Source organism: Aythya marila (assembly GCF_965140915.1).
Source record: "Aythya marila genome assembly, chromosome: 16".
In the NCBI taxonomy this organism is placed as follows: domain Eukaryota; kingdom Metazoa; phylum Chordata; class Aves; order Anseriformes; family Anatidae; genus Aythya; species Aythya marila.
The window spans coordinates 11,598,839-11,623,641 of NC_139057.1; the positions used below are offsets into that span (position 1 = coordinate 11,598,839).

General features: G+C 52.0%; 1 protein-coding gene across 2 annotated transcripts in view; it reads right to left on the bottom strand.

The window, feature by feature from the left end:
- Positions 1 to 24,803, bottom strand: part of PPP1R16B (protein phosphatase 1 regulatory subunit 16B) — a 58,120-nt gene that overhangs the window by 13,906 nt on the left and 19,411 nt on the right. For both annotated transcript variants that reach the window (XM_082773248.1, XM_082773249.1), the window contains exon 3: positions 1,682 to 1,752. In XM_082773248.1, coding sequence (XP_082629374.1) covers positions 1,682 to 1,752 — 71 coding nt within the window. The remainder of the gene's footprint in view (positions 1 to 1,681; positions 1,753 to 24,803) is intronic.

A 24,803-nucleotide genomic window follows, 5' to 3' on the forward strand; every position in this document is an offset into this window, starting at 1 on the left:
TTGGGGCTTGAGCAGGAGGGGAACATCAGCAAATATGCACACAGCTGCTGCCTCACTGGCTCTTCCATATTCAAGAGCAAACAGAGCAGAAATTCAAGGTAAGCAGCACAGCTGCATACCAAGGGAGGAGCTGACAAGCTGACATTCCCTTTTCTTAGGGAAAATCCCATGCGCTGGCATGCGATGAATAAAAAACTTCTAAGCAGCTCATGCTACCTACCACAGTTATCTGAAGAGATGCAAGCTGGATTTCCAATAATATGAAGTGCTTCACGGGGCATCTTTCGTTTCCTGGAAAAATTGGCATCCCCCATGCACTCACACCAAGAGGGACCTCGACTGCTTCCTTTGGGGAAGGTGGAATTTGCTCTTTGACCCACCTTGTGCTCAATTTTTAATATGAACGTGCATGTGGGACACTAAAATAAGATCGGTCCTTGTGCTGAAAGCCCATTTGTGGTCTGCCCACGCTGGAGCCTCGTGGCCCAGTGCTGCAGTGGAGGCTTGTACAGGGGCCGGAGCACACCCACAGCAAGCATCTCGGCAGCCGAGCGACAAGGACCCTTTGTGTATTTCTATTTCTGTTTACTATTTATATGTGGAAGTGAGGCTAAAATCATGCCTGTCAGACCGCCAAGTTATCCCAGAAGCATAAGCCGCATCCTTCACGGGAAGCCACTGCCAATGGGCATTTGTGTCCGTCTGGCAGCTCCTCTCTGTTCAGGGATACAATTAATTCTCGTGAAGTCAAAGCTTCCACCTCAGCCCCCAAATGCACCTTTACAAAAACTGATCCTTTAGTGGGCAAAGCCTTTCACAGCTCCAGCAGCTGGCGGTGGAAGCACAGAGGCTGCCAGCAGCACCAGCTGCCTGCGTTTCTGTGTGCAGAACAGCATCGCTTTGGAGAGGAGGTGGCAGGAGCTTTTGCTCTTCGAGGAGCCGCTTTGCCTTTTCAAGCAAGCATCCACCCAGCTTTGAAGACAGAAAGCGACTCGCAGAGGAATCCAAAATGCCAAGTCAATGGGAGCATTTACAGCAGGGACAAACGGAGAGAAAGCCGCGTGTCCCCGTTCCACCCTCGGAGCGAGCTCCACAACTACGCTGTTGTTTTTGGTGGAGGTGGTGGCTGCCAGGCACGGGGAGCCCCACGGGACTGCCACGGGGACTGTCCTGAGGCTTTGGCACCGAGCATCTGGGCTCACGAGGTGGGGTGGGGACGGGGCCGTGGGAAGAACAAAAAACCCTGGCAGCACGGAGGCTCTGAGGAAGGACACAGGCTGGCACCCCAGGACAGCAGCCCTGTGTTTTCCTACAGATCTGCTGCTGCCCCTCACACCAACCATGAAGTCACACAGCCTGCGGAGAGCTCTTCAGACACCTTGGGCATCATTTATCTAAGCCCCTTCCAAACCTTGTAAGGTTGCCATAGTCTCAGGGTGAGTTAACCAGCTGTAAGAGTTTACCTCCCAGCCCCATAAAGATTATAGAGTGTGAGCAATGTCGCTGCTGGTGCCTGAAACCCAGCCCCAATTCCTGAGCCCTTACCAGCGTGGAACAAAGCCTCATGTACAGCACGAGACGGGTTTTATCTCGGCTCGCTCCCAGCACAACGTGGCAAAGCTTCCCTGTTTTATCTGAGTGAGGAAATGAGGCACAGAGCGCTCTCCGTGCTGTGCCTCACCTGATGCAGTGCGGTCAGTCCGTCTTCATTGCACAGGTCGGGGCTGATGTTGCTCTTCAGCAGGTAGCACACTGCAAGGGAGGAAGAGAGGAGAGGGCGGTCAGAGCGGGCACCTCCTGTGCACAACCCCAGGCAGCGGTGTCAGCGGAGCAGCCCTGCTGGCTTTATCCAGCAGGGAGCAGCAGCACACAGCTCTCCCCCCTGCCTCCTTCCAAAGGAGGCTTTATGACAGCCATCATTTCCACACGGCAGTGCTGGAGCAATTCACGTTTTCTTCTTTTGCTTATTGACAACCGGGAGCGACCTCTGCACGCTGCAGCCCAGGAGAGCTCCGAGGCGATCGGTGACTTTTGGGTCCTGAGCTACAGCCATAGGAGACACCACAGAGTCACAGAATCATCTAGGTTGGAAGAGACCTCTAAGATCACCCAGTCCAACCTCTGAGATCTCACTCTGGGAAGATGAGGTCTTGCCTCAAGAAGTTATCAGCGTGGTACTGGAAGCCCAATACGTTCGTGGCACATCTAAAATACACCAGGGTTGCCTTGGACACTCCATATGGATGGGTGGGTGTTTGAGGAAAGCTTTCCAGAGGCTTAACTTTTAAATTGCTGCTTTGGGGGGAAAGGATAGGTTTTATTCCATTAAAATGTAAATTTGGGGAACACATGAAAAGCCTCCAGGTAAAAGATGAAGTTTGCTCTGGGGTGCAGCTCATCCATGGGTAATAGCAATAAGGCTGGCAGAGGGAGCAACAGAATAGCAATAGCAGGAACTTGCAATCCAATGAAATCAAATTCACTGACAGGTCTCAGTGATCCATACCTGTCTGCTGGTGCTTGCTTTCTCCTTCCCTGCTTTTTCTGCAGATGTTTTCCTACCTAATGCTTTTCCCACCCCAGCTGTCGCTGCCAGCACAGGCATAAGCCAGAGGTTTTCAGTCATTTCCTTGGGGCCAGCGCAGCAACATGTTCCAGCCCCACCTGATCTGTTGGCAAGGATACAACCACTGAGCGAAACCAGAGCTGCAAAACAAGGAGCAGTAACGAAGCTAAACAGGCAATAAACGTCAGAGCTGGCAGTCAGGAACGGCTGCAGGGCCGGCTGCTCCCAGAGCACCCATGGTGCTGATGCCCACCGTGGGCAGAGGGAGCTCCCTCCCAGTACAACTGGGGGAAACTGGGAGCAGGGCAGCTCCTGGCAGCCAGCGTGGGACCTGGGGGACTTCCTCGCTGGAAAACAGGGCCAGGAGCACACTGATGCTGATTTACGAAGCTTTGTTTGAACAAAGCTCTCTTGAGAGAGGTGGAAAGCACACTTGTAAGAAAGTCAAACTGGAAGCGAAGTGGGATTTTGTTTGGACACCACTGGCCTGATGTCAGCAAAAAGGGAGGCAAACGTGGACAAAAGTGGAGTAAGGCACTTCCCATCACGGCACCGTTTCACCAAACTCTGGCGTTTCCCTCAGCTGGAAAAAACCTGCAGGCATTGACACCTGCTGGGTAAAACCGGTACAATAAAGGGAAAGACAGCGAAGAACAAAACTTGCCCCACACCACGGCAAAACCCCCTCACCACGGTGAGTCCAAGGCATGCCGGTTTGTTTCCAGCTCGGAGGCCAGCGCAGGAAGCCTGCAGCTCCTCCAGCTCCCCCGGCACTCGCCTGCATGCCTGCATCGAGGCGCTGAGCTCCCTCCGGGCAGCACGCCCACCACAATCACCACGCTCCTGCTGCCCGGCCGGAGCTCTGCTCTGCTCATCGGGGCTGGCTGAGAGGCACGTCAGCCCCAGCGGATCTGCTCGCCTGTTATTTACTCTGGATGCTCTGCCATTAAGGCTTTAATTCAATCTGGGCCATTTAAGAGCCATTGTGTCCTAACGACAAGCAGCTCCATAATCACGTTTCGCCTGATTATGGAGATTTGGACAAGTAGATGCTGGCGGATCGACCTTGTGAGTGCTGTCCCTCCATGGGGAAGATGCAAAAGCATAAATCCCGGCTCACTAGGGTGTTCGGGTTTTTGTGCTGAAGGCTTTGTGGTCACGGCTTGACAGAGCTCGTGGGAGTCCTTAAAGGGTTAAGAATCAGCCAAGGATTTGTCTTACCCTAAAGCAGCTTTGAATTCTCCACTGACCCCTGCAGCAGCCCTCGTCTTGGCTGTACACCATGGCTCCCACCTGCCTGCAGGACCTGCTCACCACTGCCTGCAAAACATTTCCCTCTACACCCTGACACACCAGAGACTGATGGCCACGAGACACCAAAAAAAGCCCCACAAGGTAATAAAGCCAGTCATGGATGGGGTGCCAATGAATTCATGAGGACACTGCTCGGGTAAGAGGCCAGACTCCTTGCCAACTCGCCCTAAAGTAAAGTTGGCATCGAGAGGCACAGCAGTGGGAGCACAAAGCTGGGCAGCAGCGAGTCCTGGCTCCTTCCTGCAAAGCCAGAGGGACGTCACTTTGAGTGCTTGCCTGTGCTCCAGACAGGCTGCAGAGGGACACGGAGGGAGGACATGGACATCTTCAGCCCCCTGCCAACCACCCTACAGCGACCTGGCTTAAAAACATCCCTCCCGTGTGACTGGTGACACCAAACCCGGCTGTAGGAGCAATGTGCATTTGCAGGTTTTCCAGCACCTGAAGAAAGGGGAGCACAGCTGTGGAGCTTTGCAGTGCTGGAAGACAACCCAGCACTTCCAGCGCTGCCCCCGCTCCCCTCCGTTGTCTGCAGCACGGTGCGAGAGGCAGGGACCTGAGCGAGCAAAGCGCTTCTCTTCGAGGCAGCCAGTGCCACACGCCTGGCTGTGAAGCTCAACTCCTCCTCCTCCCACCACAGCACCAGCGAGGCCATACAGGGAGGAAGGATACGCTCCAGGGATGCAGAGCGATCACCAACAGCAGCAGATTGTCTTCTGCTGGTAAAGCCTCAGCACACCACTCGCAGAGACACTGCTGAACTCAGGCAACGCAGCAGGGAGGGCTTCAGGGGTTAGCAGCCAAATCGCTGCCAGCTTAAAGGGTCGAGGTGACTGCAGCCTGCAAAATGGGCTTTCATGGGTCACATCTGAGCGATCAGCAGGCAGCAGCCTCCACTTCAGCACTTCTGATTAACTCCACTCTGACACTTCCGATTAACTTCTTAAAGAGAGCTCAGTGCCTGCGATGCTGAGCTCTTTCAAATCTGCCCTTCATGGCGTGTAGGCGGGGGGAGGTGGGGAGAAGGGGCTGGGTGCGTGGATATACTTCATTACAAGTTGTGGGAAGCAGTTCCAAACGCAGAGCAAATGAAGGAACGAAAATTATTACAATAAGAGTGGGGGTGAACAAATTGTTGTGAATAATTCATTGCAAATGATATTAACTGAACAATCACTCAAACATATTTTCCATTATTCTGCTTGCTCTGCCTATAATTGAACCTTTCACACGCCAAGATGCTGTACATTAATCTTCGATTTATATTTTATCATTCACATCTGCGCTGAGTTAAATGGAAAATGCTCTCACAAAAGCTGTAAAAATGGATCCCCAAAGCAGCAGGTTTTAAGTCACCCTCTGCCTCACGTCCTGGGGCAGCCCCACGCAGATCCTCCTCCCCGCACACCACAAACCCACTGCCAGCAGCTCCCAAGCCTCGCTTCTCCTCCCCCAAACCTACAAATCAGGGGGAAGACAAAGAAGCCACTGCAGAGGCCCTAAGGAAAATTCAGCGTGGGGTAATCAGCTCTCTCACCTGAAGAGACAGGACAGCGCTATCATTTTACATTTATTTTACTTCCCACAGAGGTTATACGAGAAACAAATGTTGCAGGAAGGTTCCTGAACCAGATGGAGACTTCTCCGTGGAGAAAAATGCCTTCATCAGTGCAGTTCCCCCAAAGTCAATAAACTACACCATAAAATTCTGGATAATATCATACTCCCATCTATACCTGGCTTCTGCATACTTCAAGTATTACTAATCCATCACAGACAAAGCCAGCTGATACTGGGAAGAAAAAGGAACAAGACAACAAACAAACAAAACACCTTCCCAATAGGAGGTCCCCAAAACACCTTTCTGATAGCAGCTCCCAAAAATATACATTGGCAATTTGTCCAGACTGGCAAGCAGGCTTCCCTGTGTGCTCCGAGTTTACGCACACGCATGGAGTTTTTGCAGGTCCAGGTTTACGTACAACCTTTGCACTCAGCGACTTCTTTTTGAAAGTGATGTTTAAACTCTTCTGTTTCACTGTCTGATTCTCCTCTCCTGAAGGACACTTAGAAGCTGCTCTTGCAGTGAGGTTTCTAAGGCAGTGGAAGGATTCTCTGACATTTATACACGATTTCACACAAGTTTCACCTGGGTTACGATGCACACGTCTGCGCACCAGTAGAAGTCACTTCCACCCAAACACAGCTTTAAGCAAAGCCCCAGGTTAGCAGCAGAAACTCCTCCAGCATCACTCGCAGTGCTGTACGGGTGGTGCCAGCACCAACACGTGTCCCAGCAAAGGTCTCAGCAGCCTGACCCCCGGCCGGGCATGGTGCTCTGGATGGGCTCAGCTACTTCATGATGAGCTTCTCCTGCTACGGTTTTGCAGGGATGTTTATCACATAGGAGAAACTTTGCCAGAAAAATGGCATTGAGGCTACGAGTGCTTTGCCAGCATTGCATCTAGCTGCCTAACGCCGCATGCCGTGATATTCATATTTAAGAGCCCAACTAAACCCTGAGCAATCCCAGGAGGAACGTACTCGGCCCTGTCCTCTGCTCCTGCACCGCACCACTGAGAGCCCACCCTGGCCCACTGACAAACTCTGCAGCTCCCAGGAGCTTTCTGAAAGACAAAACAAGCCGCAGAAAACAAAACCCATGCTCAGCTCAAACACTGAGCACGCCTAAAAATAAATATGGCCCGTTTTGCCTGCTGAGCTAGCAAGCGAGACATCCCACCCTGCTTGATGGCTGAGCTTTCTCAGGCAGGATCAAAGCCTGCGAAGACACCTCCCACCTCGTTTACGGCTGGGCACACACGTCCCTCCTACCATACCCACCAAATCTGGGAGGTTTGGAAAGAGGCCAGCAGAGTCCCATCTGCTTTGTGCCACGTGCACGAGGGCAGGGAACATTTCATTTCATACTCAGCCCAGGCGCTCGCAAGGAAAGCCTATTTCGAACTGTGACACTTCTTGCCCATCGGAGCGCACCCGCGGCCACCCGCGGAGCCGGCCGTAGCACTGTCTGGTGACTGCTGCCTACAGAGAAAATGCTCTTTGGTCAGTGGGCACAGCCAAGTGCCCGAGCCCTGCCGCATCCCATGTTTCCCATGTTCTGTGTCTAGGTTCACATATAATCCACTTAGCGCTAGCGATGCCAAAGCGTCTTTCTTTTATGGCTGCCATCCACCTGGGATTGCTCTGACAAGTAACACTGTGCAAGCTGCCCATCTGCAACCAGCAGTGCTCAAAGGACACGGGAGAAGCAAAGCCAGATTTGTTTCAATAGACAAAATAAAAATTATAGGAAGCTGCCATCTGACGAGCCCTCCTAAGGATGCAGCGTCCCATTAAAAAGCACCCTCACCCTCTCCTCCTGCTCAGGCTAACAGTGAAATTGGCCCACTCAGGAGATACTAAATACATAAAAGAAAGCTGAGGTCAGAGACTAGTTTTTCAGTTTCCTATTCCTCACCTGCTATTGGAAGAATAAATAAATCATTTTGGTATGGTCTTTAAACAGATGATGGGCTTGAAGGGCTGAGTGTTTTATGTAACCTGTGGGCTCAGCTGCCTTCAGCAGGATCGCTGTGGGCAGGGAGCCAGGGAAGCAGATTCCCCAATATCATCGTGACAGTGACACCTGGGCTGCCAAAGAGCCTCTTCTCTCTTTAAGAGGCACTTTGGAGTAGGTATTTGTGAATTGTGCCTATTTGGAGAGGGCCAAAAAATATTTCTGTCAGATTCATGGATCTGTGATCAAGGAGACCGGGGCCAAGGTCCCCAGGGTGACCCAGGAGCTGTAGCCACGAGCAGAGCAACGCCAGCTTTTGGGGTGCCGTGGTGCTGGGCAGAAGTCCCTGCACAACATGCAGAGGGACTTGCTTGCTGTCTTCAGAGCCCTGTGAGGCAGCAGCCTCAGCAGGGAGGTCCAAGAGAAACGAGGGCTGGAGGACAGCCACATCCTATAGAGCTGCTCGATAGGAACCTGCACCCTCAGCCCCTCAGCTGGCTCCTCACACGCGGGGTTGGGTGCGTGCAAGCAGGTCAGCAGCACACCTCGCTCCTTGGTGTCTCAGGCAGAGCCAGATGAAGGGCACCTCCAGGATCAATAACTGCTGACCAGGACCTCTTCTTCTCCTACTGCTCTGGCCTCTTCTAGCTTTCGTCCCACAAAAAGTTCTTCCTGGAAGTCATGAGAACACCTTCAAACCCATTCAGACATCACAACATCAAAGCCTTTTATCCGAGTAGCACAGAAGATCCCACTTAAATACCTGTTCAAAGACTGCTTTTGATCTGCAGGACCAAAACCTACCTACTGACACATGCCGCCGCAGCAGTCACCGTCTGTGAAGTCGATCCTAAGCCTATTAGAAAATAAACCTTTCAGAGCACCGGAAAGAAAAGGCAGGGGAAAAAAAATAATTGGCTTTAATAGAAATCTAAACACTTCTTCAGCTGTAATAAAAGGGAGCAGCGCTGTCAGGAGGTAAATTTCTCCAGCTACCCGAATATCGGAGAGCTCCCCCCGTTACCCCGCTGCGGTCGTGCAGCAGGTGAGCGGTGCCTGGGGAGCAGCATTGCTCCGTGCAGCCTGGCAGTATTTGCAACAGGATACTCGAATACGCTCTGTATAGCAGGAAATAGTTCGTATTGCCATTTTAAAGTGTTACTTGGTTCCAGAGTCAACAGCCTCTGCCCCAGCTCGTATTTCAGGCATTTATGGGCTCAGCTCGGCAGCTGTACGTTGACCTGAACACCACGAAGGCTTTTAAGAGCCTCAATTATAAAACAGGAAACTTTCTATTTAGAGTAACGGAAAAGAGGTTTTGCTAGAGGGGTGGGCAAATGTCTACTTGCTTTTCAAGCTGCCCTGCATTAACACCAAATGATCCCCTTCAGGCAGAGCCTGAGGGCTGCAGCCTCACTCCTGCTGCCCAGCCCCAGCTCTGATGGGCAGCTCCCACCTTGCTGCTCTCCTTGGAGGAGCTCCTGCTGCTTTGGATCTTTCAGTCCCTTCTCCACCCTCTGCAGTACCCCCTGTGACCTTGATCAGCACGTTGAGTTTTTTTTTTTCTTCCTGTGAATTTGTCTCCATGTAGTACAGGATGAGTACATACGGGATGAAGATCTTCAAGAGACGAAAGACCAAATCTCGTAGGGAGGTCTGAACGCTGCACTCATGAAGCAGGCTTGAAGCAGGCTCCTACCCACCTAAACACTCGAGAGCACGGTGTGCCAGGACACGCTCTGTGACAGAGCCCTATAAAACCCCTCCTGGTGTGAAAGAGCACCCGCAGGAGCCAGTGGCAGCCCCCAGGTCACCCCAACCACACCACTGCCCCGCACGGGAGACCCTGGGGGCACAGCAGGAGTTAAAGCATAATCTGCTAAATCATCACCCCCTGCTCGACAGCACGGCTTCTTACTGGAAACTCCGCACTGTGATGCGGTGCCGGAAGGGAAATGTCTATCAAGGAGAAAGTCCCCCCCCCCACACGCCTCTTTTTTCTTTGTTAATAAAAAAAGATTGTGGTTTCCTTTTAAAAAGCAAATGCTACAGAAATAAAACTTTCACACAAGTTTAGCAGCACCCTGCACTGTACCAGGGAAACACCGGCTGGTCCTCCGCAGCCCTCCCGCTTCAGCAGCCTGCAGTTATTCGGCAGCAAGTTGTCAGCGATGCCGAGATCTGAATTTCAGCACAGCCTCGCAGGCAGAGATCTCTGCAAGCCCTGCTGCCGTTAGCAAAGCAGCTCCAGGCTCTCTCCTGGGATTTTACAGCCGGCATTCGCCTCATTTCACAGATGTGACATCTCAGCCTGAGTTAGACCAAAGGCTCTGGAGGCTCGGGTTTCTTCACCAAGGTCACAGCGACAGTCGCTGGCACGGCTGTGACGGTGCTGGGAGTCCCAGCTCCACACACAGGAGAACATTTCTCTTCTCTTCTCCTCTCCTCTCCTCAGCTCCCAGAGGAGCTGAGCCAAGGAGTTGAATTCTCAACGCTAAAGGCTCCCATCTGGCAAGGCGAACCTTATTTTTGACAGAATTGGATAATTATGTGTATGGGTATTGTAAAAAGAAAACCTGAAGCCGTTGCTCAGCGGCAGCCTGGTGCCCCCTCGAGAAGGTCCCCACATGGAGCAGACACAGGGCTGTCCGTCCGTCTGTCTGTCCGTCCGTCCGTCTGTACACTGCGCTGGGGAGCCAGGCCAGGAAAGGAGCACGGGGACACGGCGCAGAGCGGGGACAGCAGGTCAGCACGCTGAGCTTCATCCCGAGCCAGGAACACTGCCACGGCTGAGGCAGAGAGCGAAGCACGTCTGGCCACCAGGCCTACCTTCTACAAACGTTCCTGAGCTCCACCAGCAACCCAGCCGGCCCAGCTTCTTTTTTACGGTGTTCTTTTTAAGTCTCCCCTCTCACAAGCCTGAGAAGTTTGCGGGTTTTCAGTCCGCACTTGGCTGCCTATCACACAAAGACAAATCGCACAGCTGAGAGCCTTGGTTTTGGTATCAAGGAAGAAGCACGTTTCATTTGCTCTCCAGGCCAAACACCTCCGATCTCAGGGACTGCCCCGGCTCGAACATCATCCCCAGGCAGCTGCTGCTCATGGTGCCTGCAGCAAACCCATCACAAACTGATTGCCTGCAACACCAACACGCTGCTGGGGAACAAGCAGCCAGGGGGTGAGAGCCACGGGACCTCTCTCGCAGCTTTTGGCAACCACCAAACCGTTGTCAGAGCAGTCGGAGATGAAAAACATCAATGAAGGCACAGAGCGCTGCGTGGAAACTGATTTTTTGCCTCATGGAGCTGAACCTGATCCCACTGAGGATGCTCTGCTCGGTAAAGACCACAACATAAACTTGCTTCAGGTTGCTACTCCCACAGATCCACCTTTAAGCCCCATTATCTCAAGCATCCAAGCTAAAGAAAATAAAAAAGGCCCCATTATGAAGAACACGACAAAGACTTCATTCCCTAATTTCACAGCAGAAGCTCTGAAATCCCCCACCACGACTCCTCAGAGACTGCACAAAGACAAAAGACCTTTAGGTTAGGTGAAAGCAAGTGACTTTAAGTGGTCCCTAAGTGACCAGAAAGTGCTCTGCATCCAGACCAACTCGTTCCAACACTCGTGCTACCTGCCCCATCACACAGAGCTGAGCCTCTCTCCTCCTGTCCCAAGTTTTACGTGATTTCTGCTCCCCACAAAGGCACCCAGTAGAAGCTGAGCGCTCCCAGCCCGGATGGTGCACTACAGGCAGGAGGACAGCCCACGAGGAAGTAAGCTCAGAGCCTGACACTTGGACTATTTTAGGGGTAAAAAAAATAGCCCAGCTGGTTGCCTTTGCCCTCAGCCAGCTGAAGGCTTTCACCTGCAAAAATTGAGTTGAATTCAGCAAAAGCATTCAGAGCAGAGCTGGGAGGAGAGAGCGAGCCTGCTCCCCTTCACAGAAAGGGAAGGGAAGGGAAGTCTGGGGTCCGAGTGCATGGGCACGGCTCAGACCGGGACTCTCAACAGTTACAGGAAAGCTTGAACAGGTTTAGGGTCAGTCTAGGGTTCTCTGGGCTCTCTAGTGAATGTTTAACGTAAAGTGGAAAGGAGACAGCTGAAATTCTCCTCCACAACTTGCTTTGGCTTGGTGCTTCACACGGGGTCACTCGTGGCTCAGACTCAGGGCAGCACATCTCTCCCAGCTGCCGAGGGGAGTGTGTCAGTCTCAGCAATGGTTTTGTTGGGTTTTTTACTTAGTTTTTCACCTCATGAGCTTGCTAACAAAAGTTACAGTTTAAACAACCAAATAATAAAGAAATAAACAGTCCTTAGACAGGTGATTAACCTGTGTTTAAAGCATCCCGTTTCTCAGAGCAGTGTCATGAACACTGAGGACGTAACTCCTCGATGCTGGGAGCAAGGAACTGCACCTAACAGCAGGGAGCAGAGAGAGCACGATGTGTCCTGCTTCCCTCCCTTCATCCCTCCGACAGGTCTCCTGACCTGGGATGAAATACATTGTCCAACTTGGCATTAGCTCTGCAAGTCCATGCCTCCCACTCCCTCTTCAGCAAAGAGTGAGCTCAGAGGAATTACCATTTGCCTTTCTGCAACAGTGGAGAAAAGCCTCAGTTTGCCAACGTATATTGCATTTCCCGAGAAGAACAATTTTCAAAATAATTGAGTCATTAAAATCTCCCATTACGCTACACCATTAGCAGTGGCAGGACCATTTTCCTCTCCACGGTGGTGGCAGAACTCCGCTAACTTCTGTATTAAAACAGCTTTTTTAATGAACCATTTTATTCTGTCCTGTTTGCTTAGCAAAGGGTTCCTTCCCCAGCAGATTCCCCATGTCGGGGAGTTTTTCGTTACGCATTTCATGCTACAGGAACCCCGCCATCATGGGCCACAGCCGGGTGTCTCTCAGCTGTCACAGCACAGGAGAGGTGACATCCATCCTCAGCGCCTGCATGGCAGGTTGCCCTCACTGCCTGCATCCCTCACACCCAGGTAGCAGCAAACAGGGCAGAGATGAGAGCTTCCCCGTGCTCCCCTCCGTGCCGTGGCTGGTTCTGCACCACCACTGAGGAAAGAACAGGTGGTTCCCTACAAAATAATATATAAAAAAAGCTCAAAATTAAAAGAGAAGGAAAGACAGGCTCAAGCTTGGCATCACCTCCCACCAATTCCACAATCTCGTATGTTGACTTTAAGGTTATAGTAATAACAGAATGCTTTAGGAGCTAAACGCACCTCAGTAAGTTCATTAAAGCAATTAATGCTGCCTGAATGCTCACCCCGCTCTGCTGACAGAGCTGACAAGCGGCTGCGGGGGTGGATGCCAGCGCTGGGAGCTCGCACGCGGTGCTGGGAGGGGTTGCAGCCCCATCCAGCACCCACCACCACCTTTTCCTACTGAATTTTATTTGGCTTTTAGCACCTCCAGCACGGAGCGTAGCTGAGCACCTTTGGCAGAAGACCACGGTCAGAGCATCCTGAGGACAGGACCCAAGGGGCACGGGTTGCTGGGGACACCAGGGGCCATTTCATCACTCGCAAAGTGACCCAGCAGGGGGGAGCTGTCGCCCCACACACTGCAGCAGGGCTCCAGCCTCCCCACGCCAGCACAGCTGTCCGCCCAGCACGTGCAGCCACCCAGGTGGAGGCCTGAGCCTCACTGCCAGGTCTGCGGTCAATCACAGAATCCCTCCCTCCTTTGGTCCTCCCGCCTTTGGTCCTACCTTCACCTGGCAAAAGCAGCCTTTAAAAGAATAAATAAAGAAGTTTCCAAGCAGTTGTTTGTGACAAAGGCTTCTGAGGTGCTTCCCACAGCTTGCAAAGAGTGAAGCAAACCCCGTTCCAAGCCCCCGCTCCCAGCCCAGGCAGTGCTGCAGCAGAGAAGCCCCATTTCTCTCTGTACGTCTCCCCCCAAGGCGTTATTCCCGGGGCCAGCAGCCAGCCAGACCAGGAGCAGCCAGCGAGGCCCGCGTGTCACGCGAGCAGCTGAAAGCAGCACGGTTGTGTAATGGAAACCTGATCTACGAACCTCGAACCAAATTCCAGCTATTCCCCCTTGAAAAGAGAGCAGCTGGAGCCGACCCCGCACACCTCTCCGGCCCCGGCTGCTGCCAGCGATTTCAGCTGGGACCCCCCCGTGGCTCCCAGCCCCCCGGGAGCATCACCTCTGCTGCACGGAAACCTGTGAAGCAGGGGATTGCCAGCGAAAAGCAAGTGAGGGTGGGCCCGGCTGCGTGAGCAAAATTTGTGCAACCTGTTAGCAGGGGACGGGGCGCCTTGTGCCGGCCACCATCTCCTCCCAGCACTGCATGTTTGTGGCTGAAGGACGCAAGGAGGAAAAGCAGACTGCAGCGCTGCCTCTCCCAGCACTCCGGGGAGCACTGAAGCCACCTTAACGAGGTCCCTACACTGTGAAGAGGTCCCTACGCTGCCAGCAGTTGGGGGATGCTTTGCAACCACCCGATCCATCCCTCTTTCACCCAGTGGTACTAAAATCAATGAGTTTCTTCAGAGACTGGACTGAATTTGAAAGATATTCCCCAATTCCTTGGCTAGCAATCCCTTCCTATGCTCCCTCTGCTGCTTCACCACATCTTTTCCAATATTCTCGCTGGAGATGAGAAGTTTGCTGCCGAAGCACGTCCCCTGAGCACACCAGCTCCACTGCTCCCATTACCGCCACGCAGGGCGATGCATCTCCCCCGCCAGCTGACCCCTGCACGACAAAAAGGGTTTGATCCCAACTGCTGACCCCTCTGCTTATCCCGTGAGACAAATGAAAGGGGAGGCAGGGAACAGCCATGCGAGCCTCGCTGGAAGATGCCCACGTTGGTGCTAGAGACGACAGGAGCACGGTGAGACGTATTTTAGACATCACACGTGACTACACTGGAGGATAACTCGTTAAAAACCTGATTTCCTTAACAAACATCGCAGCAACTTTTCTGCAAGCGAGTGGCTTCACAGGAAGCCGGTGCCCCGCTGCCGCTCTGAGTCACGGGAAGCGCAGCTCGGCGGCCGAGCCCCGCAGCGAGACCGGAACATCTCCGCTTCCCCGAACCGCTCTTATCTTGTCTCGCAGTAACTCCAGGCTTGTTCTCAAAACCAGGCCCGTGCAAAGCAAACAAACAAAGCACAGCGTTCACTGCACCCTGCTGCGTCTGGGAAAACACAGCGCATCACGGGTGCGGGCAGGATTTACGTGCAGAGGTGACGAGGAACGTGTATTGGTGAGGACTCCACAGCACACCAGCAGGTTTTTGTGCTCCTAAAAACAGGCACACCAGCACAGGTCACATTTGTGTGCTCTTAAAAACAGGTGACTTAAATCTGGGGCTGTCAGAGGTTTTTATCCAGAGCTAGTTATTTCCTCTTCTATGCCCAAACGTAAGTCACCATCATCCAGAGGGCAGAACTCACCGAGATAAATTTTCCTGAAGACTGTCAGAGTATGAGGGAGCGATGCTCTGCACGGCAAAGCAGTTCAATCACTGCCCAATAAAGCAACGATCAATAATTAGCGATTTGGTGTGTTCCTTCTGACAGCCAGCAGCAAATGCCCTCTCCTTAAAGCTAGTGCATTTGCCAACTTAAAACTAATCGGTCTGAAAATTAAACAAAACTTCTGGAAAAATAAAAATCCCAGTGAATATTAGCTAAGATTGACAAAGCGATACACCTGCTGCAGCGTGAGACAATTCAGCCATAATTAAGGTAGAGCTGAGATGGCCTCTTGTAAAGAGCCACTGGATGAATGGAAAATGGATGGGAATAAAGCTGCATCAGTTTGGGTTTCTCTTAACAGGGACAGATCAAAGGAAAACTAACCTGATTAGGAAGGAGAGGGAGGCTGGTCCAGATTCATCTGGCAAAGCAGATCAGCTCTAAAGTGACATTTATGGTTATTATTATGGTCGGACAAAGCAGCCAGCATGTACCAGTGGATCTGGCCCAGATTTACAGGCCAGGGGTAGACTCTTTGAAATAAGGGCAGCTTTCTTCCCTGTAGCTTACTTCCCCAGTCCAAATGAAATAGGCCATAAAAAAAACCCTGGAAAAAAAAATTAATTAGTGTAAGTGATGCTTACTGCCTGCTGGCAGTGTCCCCCTGCCTTTGCTGGGCTGTCCTGCTTGTCGGCAGGTCGAAGCCGTGCTGCTCGGCTCGGCCCGGCCCCAGCAGGAGGTGGCTCAGGTGCTGGCATCCCGCTCCCAGGAACTCTTTCCTACTGCTTTCTGGAGCTGTGCCCATGCCAGGGGATGCACCGGCCCAGGTGGATGTCCTCTTCCTTGCTCCCTGCATGCTGAAAATCATGCCAAATCTCAAGAGACTTCTGGTCCTCCAGGAGGCTGTCCTGGAGCTGGGGCAGGCTGTACCCCAAACGTCTCTGCAGGGCCACCAGCCGTGCTGGGTGCCCTTCCCACCCTCCTCCTGCAGCTCCACACCAACCACGCTCACCCCAGTGCTGCTCCAGCTTCCCCACTCTCCTCCTGCAAGGCCTCCATCAGCTTCTTCCTCATCCCTGCTAAATGAGACTTTAATCCAAGGCTTCTCATGCTGTCCAGGAGACCTCCGGCCTCGGGTTGGAGCCGAGCGGCATTGGGTTGGACACTGTTAGGTACTAGGACAAAAAAAGCCCAGCACGTGCTCAGGCCCCTTTTGGTTCCTGTTGTTTAATGCCAAAAACACACGTACTAACCTGGGGGGGATCTCTGGCCCACACAGCCCCTGTTTGGGGCAGGACTGTCTCCTGCAGCCCAGCCCAAGCATGGTCTGGGGGTGACCACCAGCTGCTCAGCTCCCACTACATCTCCCCCACGGGGATTTGAAGCACCAAAGCTCCAGCGTCCCCACCCCAGCATCTCAGGACCCCCAGGCACGATGCTGCAGGGATCAGCTCCTTCCAGCGGGCACAGGGAGCCGAGGCAGCTGGCGCCCGTGGCGCTGCCGCCGTGACATTGCAAAGCCAAATCTGCAGTCAATGGCAGCAGCTCAGCGGGCAGCTGGCGGCATCCCCTGCGTTTTTCCTGTTCCTGGGGAAATGCTCCTCCCTGCAGCAAGGAGAGAAGGCGTTTCCACTGCTGCTGGGAGCTCCTGGGGCTGATCGGGGCAATCCCCGAAACGCCACAGCGGTGTTTTAATGCCCCAGGACAGGAACGCCTAGCTGGGGCTCTGCACGCCCTCCTCCAGAAGGGAGCTGAATATTCAGCAGACAGACTCTGTGTTCGTCAGGAGAACAAAGGCACGAGGTGACCAACACAAACGGACTTGAGTGGAACTTAAAATACCCCAGTATCTTCACAAGACCTGGGCCAAAATGCTCCAGGGCGCACAAGAAGCTAATGGCAGCTGACTGTGCTCCTACCAGAGCTCGGTCCAGGAGCAGTGTGCTTCTGGAGGCTTTCAGGATGAAGAGAGTAACAGAAGGATCAACCAGACAGCCAGACCTCTGCCTCATCACTGCCACACTGCTCGGGGCACAGCTCCTGCACCTCCAGCTGCAGCCCAAGCTGCCAGCCCCACCTCGCAGGAGCGATGAGTCGGCCGCCACTGCCCTGCGGCTGCCAGGAAAGTCTCCAGGTGCAAGTGAAACGAGAAATATTCCCTGCTCTCGTTCCCCTTAGGGTAACTGCACAGACCAACACCACGAATGTTCCCATCACGAAGTGCACAGGAAATCCTACAGCACTGACAACGCGACGATGACCCAAATTTTGAACCCATGGCACAGCTTCGGCACCGACCGGTCCTCAAGTGACAGCTTTCCTTGCTCTGAGGAGGGATGGAAAATTGTCACAGAGCAGAATAATTTGGGCCAGGGGGCAGAGTGGCTGCTCGTTCATGGCTACTTCGCAACCGCGTGGTTCAAGTTCTTGAAGAATAAATTTACTCTGAAAGCAGACAGGGAATCCCTTTGGGTTGCCTTTTATCAGGAAGTTTTAACGCTGACGGCCTTTCTAGCAGGAGCAAGGCGCTCTGTGAGCATCTCTCCAGGACCTGCTGTCACCAACCAGCACAGACACGCTGCCACTTCGGCACAGCACCCAGCAAGAGGTTGGAAGTTGACTGCTTACAGCCTGTGCTGGAGCCCCGTATCACATCCAGGGCTAACATCATCGTTTTGACAGCATCACTGTTAGGAAAGAAGAAAACCTCTGCTCAACAGCTGACGGCCAGGAAAATGTCCCCGTGCGGGTCCACAGGGACCGTCCTCCTTTAGGGGAGCTTGGCCCTTCCTAAAGGCTGCTATTTCGGGCTACCAAACCAGAGCTGGAATTAAAAGACGAGTCCCATTTAGTGCCTGTGGAGCCCTGCTGTGGCCTAACAGTTTGCTAATTAGAGATGAACCAACAGAATCTGAAATGGAAAAATAAACCAGGTCGGAAAAGTTCGAAAGTCACAGAAAGAGTCTGAGCTAAGTAGGTTGAAACTTGGGGTCTGTGGGAGCCCCACGTGTCATTTCTCAGCCAGGAGCTGGTCCCTGTGGGGCTGACAGACTTTCCTGGGGCTTGAGCACAGCCCTCCAGCTCAGACCTCTTTTGTCTCCGTGGGCAGTACAGGGGACACAAACCTCACCCTGGCAGAGAGATGCAGCAAATGCTCTCCTCTCCACATCCCAAACACGAGCGAAATGTCTGTCTCCTGCTTCAGGGCATCGCTCCTTCCCCCCTCCAGAGGCTGAGGGCTGGCAGGCATTGCCAGGGGATTTCCTCACCCCAAGGCAGGGGCAGAGGGTAGGCATCCCGCCGCGGTGACACCTCGGCACAGGAAGGCTGCTGTATCCCTCTGCAAGGGCTTCACGTTTTCATCCAGGAGTATTGTCTGGGTCAAATTTTGCTTTCATTAAAGCTGATATTTTTGACAGAGAGGATCTTTCAGACTGGAAAATGCAAAGGACTTTGCTTGACTACACCAAGACATTCTGCCTCACTCTGTGGTCGAGCAGTATCGTTTCAGCTGGCACCGGGCAGCTATCAGCACTCGATCTCCATCCTTTGCTGTTCTGAACCAGACCAACGTGGAAATACTTTGAAGGTGCCAGAATCCCCACCCACTCGAGACGTGGAGGTTTGCAGACAGATGTGGGTGTCACACAACCAGGACAAGATGCAAGCTGCATGCAGGCAGCTTCACCACGCAAAGCATCAGCTGCCAGCCAGGTTAGAAGAGGGCTGGAGAAGCCAATGAAGGCTGCATGCGAGCACAGTTTACTAATAAGATCTCTCTCGTCAGCCCAGGTGAAGGCACACAAATTGAAATGAGTCTTTCGGAAGTTCCCTGTAGCAATGAAGAGCTTGGTGCTCAAGGCAGGGCCGGGCGGAGCGGGGCAGCCCATCAGGAAAAAGGGGAACCACGATGGAGCTCAAAATCCTTGGCCAAACCGATGGATGCTGCAAACTGTTACAAAATGCACACTGAGCATAAGAACAACGGAGCAACTTGAGGCACTTTCCTACACAAATAACATTTACAGCCAGTCCGCTTCGTGCTATCTAGGGAACGCAGAGGCCAAATTCAGCACTAAGCGGTTGCAAATTGCAGGGACCTCAGTGGAAACTGCATCTGCTTGCTAGGAGCTGCACATGGGCTCTTGTTCCCCGAATTAAAAGGAGTGCAGGGTGCTTGATTGCATCTCAGCTCTTGATTACAAAGGCATCAGCAGACAGCATTAAACAGTGTGCTTCCTGTCCTATTTAGCATCCTCCGGGTGACGGCTCAGAGAGCAGGCGAGGCTTAGGACATTTTTAATAGTGGTGCCAGAATCTGATTTTTTTTTTCTTTTGTCAACTGCAGATGATAAGGTTTCCCAAAGATCTGGCCAGGCTCCAGAGGAAAAACCAAGCAGTGAATGTGTATGTAAAAGCAGCTCTGCACTAGGTTATGAGGCACTGCCTGAACCAGCTGCCATAGCAACTGCTATTAGAAGAAGAATTAGAGCATTCTTCGTGGAAGTAGGAAAACTCAGTCAATAAGCATAAGGATGGGATGCAAAGAAGAAAAAAAAAAGAAAAAAAAGAGGATGAATAGGATAAATATAAGCAAGTGGGAAGAATGCACAGAACTGAAGGAGAAGCTGGACTGTTTGCACAGGTAATATGTGCTCTTGTGTGGTGGAGGTGCCTATAAATACACTAAGATACCTAACTCCAGCCTCATTAGCAAGCATTTTAGATACAGTTGATCCCGCCTTGGGGCAAGAGGTGGATTACATGACCTCCCAGGGCCCGCTCAGCCTCTATTTTCCATGATTCTAGGAGGAAGAAACCTACACCAGCTGAGCAGGGCTGGCCTCAATCCAGCAAGGAAGGAATTTAAATCTGGAAAAAATAGATTTAATCCACCTTTAAAGTTCTCCTCGGCCAGGAGAGGGGGCAAAAAGCAGAGCCTGCAGCCATGCACTGCCACAGCTTGCAGCCAGGTTCCTCCTGTGCAGGCACGACACCCAAACACCGTGTCCTCAGGCACACGAGGGTAAAGCAGAACTGCACAACTTGGTCCTGCAGGAGGGCTTCACCTCCAGAAATATTCATTTCTCCACCACTATTCATTTACAAAGAGTTGGTCGCGGAACCATGCCTCCTTTTTTTTTTTTTTTTTCAAATGTACATATACAAACAAAACCTACTTGTAAACACAATGATGCTGCAAAATGCCAGTAACAGCGAGTGCTTACGAGCAGCCAGGCCGACACCTTCCCTACCCCTGGCAGAACTGGGTGAGCTGTCACAGCACAGCGCTGCGCTGAGGCAGAGCCTTGGCTGGGGAGGTCACAGCCAGCATGGGCACAGAGCCGATATTTCACTCCGGGTTGCTGCTGCTTATTACGCAGAAAATACCCGGGGTCCCTGACTGAGCTGGTATTCACGCTCTTGTTGCTCATTATTGGAGTGGGACAAGAGCACAGTTATCTGAGCGTAGGAAAGAGCACACACCTGGAAGGCAGCCAGGCAGGCAAGAAGCACAGCGAGTGCAAGAAACCCCATGTCACAGCCCCTCGGAGCGAGGAGCTGCAGCATCAGCCCTCCAGCCTTATCCCACTGAGCAGGCAGCCAGGCAAGCTGCTTGGTCCCAGCACCATCGCTTCCCTTCCGTGCCTTAGTCCCCCTCATCCAGACAGCAGGCAGCAGTTCCCCCTGGGGAAACCACAAGGACAACCAAGCTGGGAAGTCACTGGCTCAAAACGCCAGCAATAAATCAGCAAATATTATCGGGCAGAGATTTGGAAGTTCTGACTTTGACATTTGGCAGTCCATAGATAAGAAGAAGAACAATAAAAAGCAGCCACTCAAGGCTGCCCCAACATCATCGGGAGCAGAGCAGCCAGGACGGAGAACGGAGAGGTTCAACGCGAGGCATTTAGCACTTGGCTGTATGCACGAGCATTGCCGAGCACCCAGCTGAATTGCAGCAGCAACCCGCCTTCGGCTGACAGAAGCCCCGAGGCTCCCAGCAGAGGCAGCCACAGCGCCCGAGCCCTCCCTGCTGCGATTTGGCCGGGCAGGGTTTGAGAGCAGATGGTGACCTGACGTATCCTACCTGCTGCACCGCGCCAAGAGCTTCAGCCTCTGCTGCCCACTGCCTCCATCCCCTTCTGAACGCTCCCTTCTTACGGGTGCATGAGGAAGAGACCATCGACAGCACAAATACGTTGTGCAGGATTTAAACATGAAGCCCACGCACCCTCGTCTGCACAGCATCCCTGATGCACAGCAACAGCAGATAGGAGCCATTCACTGCCAGGAAACTCAACTTTTTAGTGTGTTTTTCTAAAAAACGAGAACTATGTGTAGACAGCTCAGGTTTTTTTAATGCAGCTGAGCAGATGGTTCCTGACTTTCACTTCCACAATATATTGTAGGCAAATTTTAGAAGCAAATTAAGGTGATTTAAGTCTCTTTTAGTAAGAAACAAAACCTGGGAGTGGCAACAGCCATTGACCAATCCCTCTTTATTTTAAAACATCTTGAATCCAAACAGAACCACCATCTTAAAGGGACGAGCAGTTTGAACCCAACATTTAGTGTTTATTTGCTACGATTATTACAAGATCCACAAAAAAATACTTTCAGTAGTATGAGAAATGGTAGAAACTGGCACACATAAAAGTCAGAAACTGAAGCAACATGAAACCAACCCATTGCCATTGTGTGAGCTGACAGCATGCACTGCTGAAACACAGCACAAATGGGAAGATGTGCCCAGGGAGGTGTGGGTGGGCACACGGGCATCCAAACATTTGGAGGTTTCATTTCAGTTAAAAAAATCCTATCCAGGATCCCTGTATTTCTGTGTCTCAGCAAGGACAGCCAGGATGTTTTATTACAGTGTGCATTTGCAGCTTGTTTTAGCCAGGAAAAGCACTTGCTCGCTGGGTGCAATGCTACAAGCCTTACTAGGAACTGAGAGACTCCACAGATGCAGAGTTTCTGGTGCATACACTTGGGAAAATCCCACTTCTCAACTCACATCTCGAAACTCAGCACACCCAGCAGCCAGCACCCAGCGAGCAGGCACCCCGGCTCTCCTGCAAAATGACCGTCATGAAGAGGCTCAACCTGCTGAAACCAATGCTCCTCCACAATGGCTTGTGCAACATTAAAAAAAAAATAGTTAAGGGAATATTTCGTTTTGATATTTAAAACAAACAAACAAACATGCGTTTCTGGTCATGTCTTAAAACTTGTTGAAAAAGAGTTGGAAAGAAAAACGTTTCAGTTGACTCAAATCTGGGGAGGTAGATCTGAGATGGACTTTCAGCAGTAATTTCCAAAAAGGAAAGTTTGCATTTCAAGCTCTTATGGAAATAATGTTCCCACTTCACTGAAACTCCAGCAAGTCAGGGGGAAAAAAAAATTACTTGTTATGACAACAGAGAAAGTTGCATATTCAATATTGCTTGTGCTCCCAGCTGACATCTCGTTAGCTGTCATATGCGAGCTACCCCGCCTTGGCATCAGGTTCAGATTGTGTGAAAAAAAGCCAAGTTAAATCTGGCCAAGTGCGTGAATCTGCTTTTGGAAGACATACCAACTGCCATTAACAAAATTAACAAAATCCGTCACTGCCAAGAGCTCCCACATGTAGCTTCTTCAAGAGAAGGGGTTTCATTTCCACACCAACGGAGTTTAAAAACCCGAGAAATGCTTTTGTTATTGAGCTGAAACTCTTTGCTTCTGACTCAAGTCATTCCCCAAAAGCACAGGTATACACTCAGACTGCTGGCAATAAAAGACACTTTCTTTCAGAGCCCTTCAAAGGGCACAAAACCCAGGAGAAAAATCTTCTGAAACAGATAAATGCACTTGCTCATAGACTTGGACACAGGAACTCTATGTAAAAAGCTTCAGGAGACTAATAATGTGGGTGGAAAATTAAGGCACCTCATAAAAGGTTTTTAGTAACAAGGGAACAGATCACATCAGCTAGGAAAGGTTAACGAAAGCAATTTATAGACACTAATTAGGGCCTCTCTTTAAAGTGCCTTTGCAAATGACAAGGTTGGTTTTATTCCAAAAAGTGGAAAGAAGCTGCCCGGGGAGGGCTGTGCTTCTTGCACACAAGGGCTTCTCACCCTCCGTATTACCAAGCATTTAGGATTTAAGGGTCATTATGAAGGGAAATTTGGGGGACGTGCTTGTATGAATAAGCTGTGCAATACTTACACTCCTGTGGTGGAAATCTTCTCAACAAGATAAAAGGCCACCTCAGCTAGCACTGCACTACCCCATACAGAGTGTGCAAGGTGGTGGGGTGGGGGCACGGGCCCAGCAAACCCCAAGCTGCTCACAGGAACAAGTCTGCTGGATGTCCAACACTGAGTTTTCGTTCCCCTTTTGGCACAGCAACCATTAGGATCTGCGTATTTGAATTCCTCCAGAAACAGTTTTACGTAACTCTCCAGCCCTGACAAAGTTTTGCTCACAGGAGGTGGGGGCTGAAGGACTTCACCACGTGCAGTGATGCTGCTGGAGCTGTGCCCATAGGGATGGGAACCCATAGGGATGGAGCAGGAGAAACCAGGGCACTTTCAGCACTGCGGGAAGGTGAGTCAGTCCTTCAGCTTTATTTCTCTGATGGTTTCCTGAAAGGAGCACAGCTCACCCAATAGCTGAGGTGAACCCTCCAGCCTCTGCCATTGGGGTAGCAGCTCCCCCTGCAACTTGGCCAGGCACTCAGAGGCACTTCCAGGCAGAAAATGCCATGCATCCTTGCAGGTGGCCACTGAGAGCTTTTTTTTTTTTTTTTTCCATTTACAGGATGCCAGCCTCTCTCCCAGCTCCCCAGAACTGCTCTTACGGCAGCTCAGTGATGCAGAAAGCCCCAGACTCGACAGCCCGACAGCAGACACCACCCTGGGACCAGCCTCCTGCCAACAGCATCCGCCTGCCACCTCGCAGCCTTCGGCAGCCCTTGTAATTTCTCGGAAATTAGTACAGTAGCTATACAGTTTTTTATAAAGCAAATCTCCTTCCTAACTGTTAGAACTGAGGTTAAATACAACACCACTTTACCACAGCTAGCCTGGGGTGCTTCCTCCTAGCTTTACCCCAGTGCCCATCCGTCTCCTATCCCACAGCAGATGCACTTCACAACAAGCACAGAGCTGCCATTCTCTGTTTTCCCTCCTCTCATCCCCTGTAAGTGCATCCCCTGGTCCAGCAGACACAACGGAGAGATCTCCTTTCCAGATCTCCCAGTGACTCCCTCACCCACCCAACCCATCTACAGCATCATCCTGCAGCCAGCTCAGGTTGTGCCTAGAGCTGGGCTTGGGGCTTCAGTAGATTTTCATTTAGATTAACTACTGGGCATGATGCTCCTCCAGAGCGTGGCCTTCCCAGCTCCTCCATGGGGGAGGACAGAGTGGGTCCTGTCTGGCACCTGGGAGCCCCCACTCTCCTCTCGGGGCTGTCTGTAGGCACTTCAGCTCCAAACCGCAGGTCCCTGCCACCACTCTGCAGCCGAGGGGGGCAGCTGGCCCAGGCCTGGTTCTGTCAGCAGAGATCTCAGCGAGCATTTCGCAGCAGCTTGTTTGCTAAGCCGAGGACATTTTGACAGATCCGTTGCAGGAGATGCACGCAGCTCCTGCCCACATGCCCCATCAGAGCCATCTCCTTCAGCCCCGTTTCACTGCCTCGCTATCCAAAGACGGGAAGCTGTGGTGGCTTGGCCTTTGGCTGAAAGGAGCAGGGGCGATGTGAACCCACCGTAGTGTCTGTCATGGGGCTACAAGCCATGTCCCACACAGACCTACAAGGCTCCACAGAGATAACTCTTTCTCCAAAAATCCCCTCACATGACCACACCACATCCCCAGTGCCACCAGCTCTGGCCCTGGGCTGCACACGTGGCAGCAGGGCCAAGCAACTCCGCTGTCACCTCTCCTCACGCCT